Source organism: Pseudomyrmex gracilis, unplaced genomic scaffold (genome assembly GCF_002006095.1).
Source record: "Pseudomyrmex gracilis isolate BER0280 unplaced genomic scaffold, ASM200609v1 scaffold_318, whole genome shotgun sequence".
Classification (NCBI taxonomy): Eukaryota; Metazoa; Arthropoda; class Insecta; order Hymenoptera; family Formicidae; genus Pseudomyrmex; species Pseudomyrmex gracilis.
Window position 1 is genome coordinate 58,971 of NW_018020902.1, and position 12,340 is coordinate 71,310.

The window sequence follows — 12,340 nt, forward strand, 5'->3', positions numbered from 1 at the left end:
CTTTAAATGCACCATTTTATGAATCGCTAAAAGCTGCAGATCTTGCTCGGTTTCTGCCGACAATCTGATGTCAAGTCATGTTAGCAGATTCTGCTCGGTTTCTGCTATCAATCTGCTATCAGATTCTGTGAGCAGGTTTTGCTAGCAGATCGTAAGCCTAATGCGGACATAACAGATGCCAATTTGCTCGCAACTTTTGAGTATATCTGTTGCCAATCTGCTGGCATATTGCGCGCATTTTGCTTACTGGGTTAACTATGTACTTTGGTAAGATTATATTTATTAGAACACAGAGATGTAACAAAAGAAAAAATTTGTTCAAAATATAAAAAATATTTAATGCAAAAAAACTTGGCGCGGCTGCACCTCAACTATAGTAAAATTATTTCTTTGTGTGCGGCAGTCTGATATACATATAATAGCTACTCAATAGTTTTTGGGTACGGTCAAAGTTTCACTGCAAATGTTTCGAAGCATCATTCTATCTTTATTTTTCGTTAAATGTAGAATAAAGATAGAATGATGCTTCGAACCATTTACAGTGAGACTTTGACCGCACCTTTTGTTTTAATGTGAAATATATGAAATAAATTGTAAATAACTGTAAAGCTCGCGCGTGCGCGTAGAATATGTCTATCCGCAGTTTGTAAATAGCTTGCACGCACACGTAAGACATGTCTGTCTTTAAACTTTCGATGCAACAGCGCCAAGTTTTTTCGCGTTAAATATTTTTTATATTTTGAACAAATTTTTTCTTTTGTTACATTTCTGTGTTCTAATAAATATAATCTTACCAAAGTACATAGTTAAGTACTTAGAATTAGTTAATAATCACGGAAAAAAAGTTAAGGCGTAATCTTACTATGGACACAATTATGTTATTGTATATTGTTTTTTCACAATATAATAACGTACAAAAGTTTACTTGGTGCTACTTTTTAAGATCACTTCTTTTTTAAAACAGGTTTTTAGAGAAAGAATTGTTTTGTAGTATATAATATTTTGGAAACCAAGGTTTATATAAAAAGGAATTTTTGTATAAAATGAAAACTGACTTAGATTGTTTTTGTATAAATAAAAAATAATAATGAAAAACATATATTTGACAGAGAAACAATTCTGCGAGCAAAACTTATTCATAAGATAAAGATTTGTGTAACTGCGATTTAAAATCATATAAATTAAACTTTTGTTAAGAACTTTTGTCCTTACCATTTTTCTACACACATATGACACTTTACTTTCTGATAAATTTGTAAACAGATATGTATAATTGTACATGTAATATTCACTAAATAGTACAAAATAAAATGTGTTATAAATGTGCAGATATTTAGCAATGCAGATTAACTAAATATTGATTGATATTTAGTAATGCAGATCTAACTAAAACCATTACTTAATGTTTTACACTAATTTTAGATGAAAAAAATTTAACGCTAATTATATAAACATAACTATTATTTGTACTGTCTTAAAAGTTTTTAAAATATTTTTTATCCTTAATATTTTATAATGACGATTTAATATAAATTTTATCTTTTGTTATAGTCTTTTACTTAACTACAGTTATATTTTTGCATTCACTGTAAATTTTTCATCACAAAAAGCAAATAATCAAATAAATAAATATTGGATGTAAATTTCTCCAAATATAATAATTTAATTTTCAATTTTAAGTTTTTATATGATAAAAAAAAATTATATTTTATACGTTAATTAATTAATTAAAGTATATACGTTAATTAATTAATTAAAGTATATAAAAATCGACGTTTTATTAGCGAACTGTTCGTTGTTAGATTGTGACGTAAAGAATTTTAAGCTTATTATTCTTTTTAATTGCTTGTGATAATAGAAATAACACATTAGCATCAGTATTCTTAGTAATCGCGTCAATCGCGCTGATATATAGATCGGATCTTGGGTTGCTGACGGAGACTGAAAAAAAAAAAACAACGCGTGGTAGTGAGAGGAGGCTGGAAGAAAACTACTTTCCCTGATGCGACACAATATGGTGCACTTTACTAAATTATATAGAAAAGAATTACCTATCTAGTGTACGTCGATAATATCCATCTATATCTTGGTTGTTTGATGAACTCGATATGTCTGTAGTACTTTGAGAGACACTCAATCCATAAAATGTACTACCAGCAATTGTCACTTGTAAATCAGGAGAATTTGAATTAAAATCTTCTTTCCTACATATACAACAGGTGATCATCTTTAAATATAAACATATAAAGTGTTCCTTTTTTTTTCTCTTTTTTTTAAAGAATCTTTATGTACTCACTTGTTTGGTGTTGACGTAGGAAGTACTTTTCTGTAACTTCTAAACTGTGCAGTTGGAACAGGAATATTTTGATTCCTGGCACTAAGAAACTTCAAGTATTTTCGATCTAAGCTTGCACCAGTAATTTCATGTTCTTTATATGTTCCAATATCCTTCCCTGCAGTTTTTTTCAATGAACCAAATGATTTTTCTAGATTTGGTTTAGATTCTGGTACATATTTTGTCTTATTCTTATGATTTTCATTGTCGCTTTCATCAGTTTCGCTAAAGAGACCGATACTGTGAACATCTGCGCCTAAAGTGCCTTTATTAATCGCATCCAGCCATACTGTCAAACAATCTTCAGTATCAGCAGCAAAATAAAACACTGTCCCTGTATGATATATTTTGAAGGCATACTTTCTCGATTTTACCTCGACAGCAAGTGATACAGTAAAACCCGTTAACACAATTAAACAGTCAGCTTTCATGCTGTCCTGTGTTTTAAATCTGATAATAAAACAATAAGATTTTTGTTATTATTGGTTTCTGAAATACAACTTATATCATAAAACATGTATATTTCAAACAAATTTACCTGTATAATGATGAACACTTTAATACAAACCAGGCTTTTAACCACGCACCACCCGCCCCTTTACTACGATATATTAACCATCCATCTAAATCACCAGTACCAACTTCTTTTACGGATACGTTTCTTCTTTCTAAAAAAAAAAAATTACACCATGATTTAGATTCCAAGTTAAAAGAATTAAAAAGTACAAGACATCAAGAGAGAAAAATCGAGCCTTAACTCGCGCACTTACTTGCCAGTAAAATATTCTTTTTTCTATTGCTTCTTGGACTGCTGTTAGATTTGCTCAAACTACCATGTAAACCAATACTTCTAGCTACCATTATAGCTCTATTAACGACACTTTTCTCAAAACTTTTTTCTTTCTCTGATAATTTTGGTTTTATGTCCAAAGATGTTGTTTGTTTTGAATATATTATACTGTCAAGACATTCGCCATTACGGGAAAAATAATCAGATTTAGAGCAATCTGTTTGACTTGAATAAACAAACTTTTCAGCAAACGGCTCGAAAGAATATTTTTCTTCTTTCGATTGTTTATTTTCGGTATACAACGAAACATCAGACTGCATAAACTTTTGACTGTGTGAACTTGTAGTTCGTGATTCATTAATAAGACCTATTGAGTTTTCTACATAGTTAAGCATACGTGCTTCAGAAAAATCTTTTTTATCCTGACAATTTGAATTACTTCTAGTATGATTTGCAAATAAATCTACTTTCTTACACTCTTGTCTTGAGTTAGTTCTTTCCGGAACTTGAGGTTTCTCTAAATCTTCTGAATTTTTTGAAGCGTTGTTTAAGTCAAGTACTGTTTGTTTCGCATTATATATACGAGGTGGCGGTTCTGGCGGTGTAATATAAGAATTATTGTCAAGCTTTCTAACAGATTCGATTTTTGATAATTCTCTATAGCGGCAAGATGTAGTAGCATGCTGTAATGTACCTGTATCTGCAGATTTTGCATTTGCAGTATGCAACTTTGAGTTAATATGTATTTTTGAGATATTATGAACAATGTTTAACGGAAGATCATCTTCAATAAAGTTAGCCATATTGCTTGACAAAATCTTTGTTTCAATGGAAGATTTCTTTTCCAAATTAATATCACGAGAACCACAGTCGATAATTTGTACTTTTTTGCCAAATATTTGTAATGTTTTGTCTTTTTCGATACTGCTGCATCTACTGCTATTGTTACTATTGTTATTACTATTATTATCATTACTATAACCACCACTACTACTAGTGTTACATGCTTCAGTGTTTGATATTTCAGAATTACTGAAATCAACATTTTCGTGTTGACATTCACATGCTAACTGTGTCGAACAAACAGTTTGGGAATCTTTGTTTAGGACATTTTCGCATCTCGTGTGTAACTTTTTGACAATGTATCTCTCTTCATTAACAGCCAATATACTAGATTCAACATCACTTTGGTTTTTGTTTTTTATACTATTCTTAAGATTTACATCAGTCATCATCGTGTGTACGATATTCTTACGAGAATCTATTTTCTTAAGTACCTTAGAGACACATGTTTCCTCCATATTCTTATGTACAATCTGTTTTTCGATGTTATCGATTTTTTGTGCGACATTACCGTTACATCTTTTAAAAAAAACTTTTTTACGTTCTTTGTTTATATCTTCTAACTTTCTACAATCAACATCTTCAGTAGATGTACAAGCATTCTTTGTCAAACTTGATACATTGTTTAAACTATGAATAGAGGCGAAGTTGTTAAACGGGTTTTTAAGAAGAGCTAATTTCTCATTTTCTAAATCCTCGGTACTTAACAAGTCACGTACAGAAGTGTTATATCTTTTGTCTAATTCAATAGATTCTTTAACATGTAGTATCTCATTTATTTTGTCTTCCGATATGTTTGTGTTAATACTGTGTGTACCGCTAATAAAAGTATTACATTCATCCAAAGGCACTATTATATCACTTGAATTATTACTATCATTGATATTATCTGTAAGTGCTTGTAAGTTTTCTTTATTGTCATCTTTATTTGCAATATCGGCACAGTTTTGTATAAAAGAAATGTTTTCTTTTGTATTGGAAACTGTTTTTCTCGTACTATTCGAATAAATTATTTCACTATCAGACAGTTTTTCTTCGAACTGCATCTTTTTTTCATTCATGTGTTCATCAGTCTTTTTCTTTCGTTTTGTCGATTCTATTCCTAAACATGTTTGAGGTCTTATATTTACATTATCCAAACCATGAGCACAAGACGCTGCTTTCTCACGTAATTGAAAAGTCGTTATATGCTCTTGCTTCAATTCTTTCCAAAATTGTTCTATATTGATACCATGTTTGGTTGTGGGACTGGCACCTGTTATTGTCGCTCGCCTTTGGATTAAGTTTCTTGGTTTTGTAGAATACAAACAAATAGGAAAAGGCTGTTCCGCTTCACTGTCTGAACCGCTACTATCAGTAGTTATGTTTTCTGTATCTAATATTGTTGGTTCTGGACAGGGATTCTTTGGTATATGTCTGAACAATAAAATATATTTATTAGTTATAAACCTAAATGTAAGATTTGTATTTATGTGTGAATGAATTGAAGAAATAAAAGACTGCAATAAAACAAAAGAGAGTCGTTAAAAAGTACCGATTTTTGCTCATCATCTAGGAAGTAAAATACATGTGGATTATTGTTGTTGATACTTTACAGAATATTAAAACATGTTTTTTAAGTTTGAGACCAATGGGAAGTTAATAAGATTTGATAATAAAGATAATATGATATTACGATATCAGTGGTTTTCAAATGTCGTGTAGTATCTCGCAAACGGTTTGACCAATTTTCTTCAAATTCAGTACGGAAGTACTTAGGAGACAAGATAATATTCCTGTTGATTTTTGGAGAAATCGACTTGAGCCTTCAAGAGAAGGTGAAAAAAATATTTTGTCATAGAAACTGTTTGCAGAAACGCTATAATACGGAAACATGCATTAGTGTTGCTAAAGCTGTTAGCACACAGAGACAAAGGACGCAACAACTCTGTTTACAATATACATAAGAGTATTGCGGCCAACACGATTCCATATATGTCAGTGAAATTAACAACAAATAGATAGTCAATAGCAAGCAGCTCTGCTTTTAGCAATACTGTGACCAAATAGTCCGCAAAACCGTAACAGCATCTGCTTACGACAAAACGGTGATCGAAATAGGGTCGATCTGTTAAACGCATTGACGACAGATTACCAGCAAACGCTAAGCAGGTCTGTTCTGGATTTGATGCGTCACTTTGGCTTCGTTTTGCTAGTGGCAGATCTGTTATAATTTTGGTCTCATCTTGACATCTTGCATGTTTGACAAACATGGTCACCATAATCTAAAGAAGACAGATGAATATGGATTTGGTCTACAAATTTTGCTGGCGGTTGGCGACAAAATCGCGACATCCCATAACCAAATTGTTTTTTTTTGCTGGGTATCGAATGTAAGGTAGGCTATGTTCTCGAGTAGTCGGGTGTTGTTCATACGTCGCAATGATTGTATTTAAATTACACTAAATATTTAGATAAAATTCACTTGCCTGGAAATGATCTGAGCAACATATTTGTGATACAGAGAATTGTTCTGATGATGACGAAAATGAGGATAATGAATAAATAAAAACATTGATGTTATTCTGTGACCATTGTCTAGCTTAGTCTAGTTGCTACGCGTAAATTCTAGAACTTTCCATGTTTATTTTAAGTATCATAAAAACCGACGGTTAGCGATAAAACCGTGACGCACCACCGACTCTTCGAAATACCTTACCATATAAAGCAATCTTTCGACACAGGAAATGATTGTCCTAACACACAGCCAAATCTAGAACATTCTAGATTATTCTCGAACATTCGAGAATGCTCTAGAATATTACTAAATAAGGAAAACTCCAGAACTGTCTTTGGCCGAACTCAGGCCCTATAAAAGCGCGCCCTCGAACCGAGGCGGGCAGTCAGAATCAAGCAGTCAAATACAGTCGGTCAGTTTTACCTATCATTTTGTCAAAGTAATTATTGTAAGCGTCGCGAATAATAAAATAAGTGAAAATTGTAATAGTGATATAAAAATTGTGAATAAATCAAGTTTTTAATCAACCTGTGGCGACGATTCTTACAATTCAAAAAGATAGAAAAACCTCTCTATAAGCTACTTATAATAGTAAAGATAGCGCCGTGAATCATAAATGGTAAAAGGCCTCATCTCAAATTGTAAGAGACAAGGGGAGTCACTTTAAATAAGCACCCTAAATGGTGAGAGGCAAGGAACTTATTTTAAATAAGCACCACTTACTTTAAATAAACCCAAATGATAAGAAGCAAATGATTCACTCTAAACAAAACCTAAAATAGTGAAAGGCAAGAAGACTCACCTTAAAAAAGGAGCTCAAATGGTAAGAGACAAAGGAACTCGACTTAAAAAAGCATCTCAAATGGTAAGAGATAAAGGAACTCACCTTGAAAAAGTACTCAGAATGGTGAGATGCATGGAAACGTTCAAAACGCACAATTAACCAAGGATTATCAAATATTTTCAACCTGTCATAAGCGATATGCTAACATAAGACATAAAACTTCCCTCCCTCTCTCCTGTGAGCCTGAGTCGATTTCCCCCAAAATAAAAAAAAAATATTACCCTGTCCTCAAAGTACTTCCGTTTCGAATTTGAAGAAATTTGGTCAAACGTTTACAAGACACATGACATTTGAAAATCGCTGATATCGTAGTATCACATTTTTATTATCACGTCTCATTAAGTTCCCATTACTGGTTCCCAAACTTAAAAAACATGTTTTAATATTCTGTAAAGTATCAACAACAATAATCCACATGTATTTTACTTCCGGATGATGAACAAAAATCGGTACTTTTTATCAATCCTACTTTTTTCTTCCATCAATATTCATTCTACAATGTCGTCGTCGGGATTCGCTAATTTTATGTTTAAAGTTAGATCATTCATCAAATCGATACTGACTAGAATCATTGGAACGACTTATTAAAACAGGTCTCATGTAAAATAAGCCTTAATAATGTTTGGTCCATTACAAGAGTATACTCTGTTTAACAAGAGAATATATGTGGTCTGCGCGTAAAGAAAGCAAAGTAAGCAAAATAGAGAGAGCGTAGCTGCATGAGACGGCACTGTGAAGAAGAAAGCTTTCTAAGCGTTTTGATTAAAACGCTCTCATTTTTCTCTCTGCTATTAGTTTAGCGCGACGCTGAACCATCCTGTTTTATCAACGGAATACGTCATTTTAATAGATCTAATTTCATTTACTGTATTAAATCAAAAACGCCTTTACAAAAGTAAAGAACGTAAAACAACACACTGAAAAGGATCAAAAGTTACACTTTCTTACTATCACTTAAACGTATTTTTCTATTTTTAAACCATTTCTGGGCATTGTATAAATATGCAGGCACTAGACCGAGAAGCGGATGACATAAAAGAATATAATGGAACTTTCACAATGTGATTTTATTGTCTAGTTTACGAGAATAGTTAGATCTTCTAATAAAGCACATACGATAGTAGAAAGAATACGCACACAAGCAAACAGTTGCGTACGTGTGCATATCCTCTCCATTATCAGACAGGCAAACCGAACAAGAGACAAGAAAAGAGATATACTTCTATTCTTGTATAGAGGGCATCACCTACAGGACAGCATAGCAGCAAAAACTTTAGGGCCTTCTACAAGACAGAGGTCGTTGACAGCGTCATTCACTTAAGCTTTGCGAAGTTTGAATTTTGAAGTGCAAAAAGGATTTGAGAAACCCAGATTTGGACAGAACGTTGGCATTTCGAAAAGTAAATTTTTTTTCAGTTTGAGCATTTCTAATGTATTAAATAAGTGATTTTTTTTATAAGTTTATCAAAATATATATACATTTATAGCGATTTATTAGGTCATGACGCGCAGAAACGTTTCCACTATTTCTTTGAAACTACTAGAGATTTTTTCAATTTGTTTTTTTATCAACGCAGAATTGTTTAAACTTTCTATTTAAAAAATGTCCAAATATTGCTAAAATGCTGATTTATTGCTAAAATATTGCATATCAAAGTTGGGCGCAAGAAAAATGCATTCTTCAAAAAACAAATTAAAAAGGCCCATTGTGAAAATAACTTAGTTTTTAATTTTACAATTTTTAGAAGACACTTTTTTTGTCCTTAAAAATACAAACAATTTCCTACAAAACGGCGGTAGAATTTTGTAAAAATCTTAATTACAAAACAAATTATACATTTTTATACAAAAAGCCTTTTTTCAAAAAAAAAAAAAAAAAAAATTGTCAGATTATTTTTTAAACTTTTATATATTTGAAACTACTGAAGATTTTTTAAATCTGTTTTGTTTTGATCGACGCAGAATCGTTCAAACTTTCGATTAAAAAAAAAAAAAACGAAATTGAAAACAGTGATTTTTTACGAAGATATTCGATCTTAAAGGTGCGTAGATTTCACAGACTCGGACAACTCGTAGATTTTTTAAGTCTGACTTTAGAGAGTTAAGTATACCATGGCTTAACTATAATTTTTGACTAAAACTATGTGCTATATATGTGCTTTATGTATTTTTGTTATCAAAAAATAAGAGAATTTTTGCAGCAAGAGATGTATTAAAAAAGACAGCTTACCTAGGTAATGGCATTGTAAAGTCAGGTATTGTTAATAACTCTGGTCTAGGAGATGGGAGATTATGTTGCCATCGTGTTGTATAAAACATCTTGTTACTTGGAAGTCTATATGGTTTTATATAAATTTGACCATAAACTTTAGTATGTCTTGGTCTACGTTTCAAAGTCAAAAGAATTTCTGCTGGGCTTTCATGAAATAATTCAAGCACATTTTTTCTCTCCCAACCAACTACTGTTTGATAATTTACCTGATAAATTTACAAATGTATTTTATAGCAAAATACAACATACTGTCATCTAATATACAGAATATATATTAATAAATACATATAGAGTTTTAACACAATACACAAACACATACCTGAACTATTTCATCTCCTTCTTCCATTTTACCACATTGATGTGCAACAGACCCAAACTTAATTTCTGCTATTTGATGTGTCCCATGAAAAGATGGTAAAATATAAAATCCCTGAGGAAAAAAAATGAACTATATACATAATTTAGAAATTACATTAACAAATAAGAGCTTTTACTTGTATTCTTATATCTTTGCAATGTAAATGTTATCTATAAAGGAAGTTATAATCACAATATATGGCTTGTTTGATAGAGCTTTATCAATACAGGATGTAATGATCAAATCATTCTTCAATTCAAAGTGACTACAGCTGGTCAATAAATAAATAGTTAAAAGAGAAAATTACCGTATTAATATAACCGTATTAAATAAATTAAAGAATATATTGTTACATCCGTGGAAGCAGAGGGGCCACTCACACACTTTTTAGAACAGCTCGCGCGCGCTCGCGAAAACAAGAAGGCTTATTTAAAAGACCTTTATTAACACGTAATGATTACAGCGATACAATACAATTCCGAGCAAGTCGCCGAAACACGTTTTGACAGCTCCGCATTCAGATTCAGAGACCAATCAATAAACAACGCCCGTCATCAGTCAACCAACGAATATCCAGTGACCGCGGCGTAACAATATTTATTATAAACAAGAGAGAGAGAGAGAGAGAGTGTTTATATTATAAAACTAAATATACTACTAGTTAAAGACTATTTAACAACATGATGTATTAAGGTATTCCTAATACATTTATGTATCATAGTTAACAATCTTACCAAATCATCAGATTTTTTTTTTAATGTTGCTAGATCCAAACTGGAAGGTTGTAAAATCATTGAATCAACAATATCTCGAATAATATAATCTGCTAATATTGCTAGTTGACTGCATATTGCTCTGATTTCTTCAATTGGCTTTTCAGCAAATCTATCTCTTTGTGCACACGTGGCCATTTCTAAAGATAGTTTCATTAATTCAGCTTTTTTGTCATTATATAACAATTTCCCAGTGAAGGGAGGGCGATCTAACCATCTTACTAGAGGTTTTACTGTCATCATAACTGATGCCACATTTGATAATGATTGAGTAGTAACAGAGTTTGAATCAGTTTGGTGAGATAACTCATTATACAAACTGTGTGCTTGGCATGAAAGTCGCAATGCTAATAGCTGAAGATTTTCTCTGTCCAGCTCATAATGAAGATTTCTTAGATATTCTACAGCCTCAAAAATAATTTCTTGATGTCCAATTTTTAATATACCCAAACGATCTAAATCTTCTGGTTGTAAATTCAATAATCGTTGTCCATTAACATTGTGATTCATAAAACTATGGACATAAGGATGAATAGAATTATCTAAACCTGTGACAAAAAATATTATTGTTTATATTATTGAAATAATGAATACATTTTTAGAATAATTTGTATATCAATATCTTTCTGAGTAAATATATTAACTATTGTATTATAAATTGCACATGTACCTTTCTGACAATAAAAAAATAACTACTATAACCATAGAAAGAATAACTATAACATATTAAATCAAGTAAATGATATGTAATCACTAACATTAATGTAAAATATCATAAAGAAAAAAAATAATTAGAGGCTGTTTAAGTAACATTTTTATTAAAATTTTAACAGCTACAATTTTAGCATACATGCATTTATTATGCATTTATAATATGATTGACACATAACATTAAAAACAAGTAAATTTTACACAATCATTTAACTGACTTCTGTGTGTGACTCTTGTGTGCCTTCTGTCAGTTCAATGATTGTGTCATCGAGAAGAAATCAAAAAACGAAGAAAAGTACACTGAAAAAGATTTTGACATACTTTTTGTAGCACAATTCATGTCCACCTATTTTTTCAACATTTAAATACCAAGTATATTATCAACACTGATAAAACAATCTCAAACATATACCTTTTAACCATTCGCACACCTGATCCGTTTTCCATTCCGCTACATTAACATACGCCATGATTCGACTGCATTTGGGTTATTTGACTGTGATTATCGTCTATAGTTTATTCTTTGATTCAGTTGCAGCAGAGAGAAGCCTGAGAGCGGCCAGGCTCATAAGAAAATGTGTAATCACTTTTCCGCCCTGTAAGCCAGCGCAATGTTCATAGTGGTGCACATTGGCAACTATGTAGCCATGGTATAAAAAATAAGAGATCTGTTCTTTTTCCATACTTTGGCTGCACTAGTTCACAGTCTATCTTTTTTTATCTATATTAAAAGGAAAAAGATAGACTGTGAACTAGTGCAGCCAAAGTATGGAAAAAGAACAGACCTAAGGTGAACCGCTCCGAGAATGCGCAGTCGTCCAAGAAAATGGCGGCAATGGCGAATGCAGGAACTACACCCGTGCCATATATGTAATACTCCTATATTGCTAGTCGCGTATCTTCGCAATGAGAGGCAC

General features: G+C 31.7%; 1 protein-coding gene across 2 annotated transcripts in view; it reads right to left on the minus strand.

The window, feature by feature from the left end:
* LOC109860036 overlaps positions 1 to 12,042 on the minus strand; it is a 48,135-nt gene extending 36,093 nt beyond the window's left edge. For both annotated transcript variants that reach the window (XM_020438875.1, XM_020438876.1), the window contains exons 1-8: positions 11,836 to 12,042; positions 10,674 to 11,260; positions 9,901 to 10,011; positions 9,540 to 9,787; positions 3,106 to 5,384; positions 2,874 to 3,003; positions 2,297 to 2,785; positions 2,052 to 2,204 (exon numbers count right to left, since the gene is read on the minus strand). In XM_020438875.1, coding sequence (XP_020294464.1) covers positions 2,052 to 2,204; positions 2,297 to 2,785; positions 2,874 to 3,003; positions 3,106 to 5,384; positions 9,540 to 9,787; positions 9,901 to 10,011; positions 10,674 to 11,260; positions 11,836 to 11,893 — 4,055 coding nt within the window. In that variant the 5' untranslated portion in view covers positions 11,894 to 12,042. The remainder of the gene's footprint in view (positions 1 to 2,051; positions 2,205 to 2,296; positions 2,786 to 2,873; positions 3,004 to 3,105; positions 5,385 to 9,539; positions 9,788 to 9,900; positions 10,012 to 10,673; positions 11,261 to 11,835) is intronic.
* Between the last annotated feature and the right edge of the window lie 298 nt (positions 12,043 to 12,340).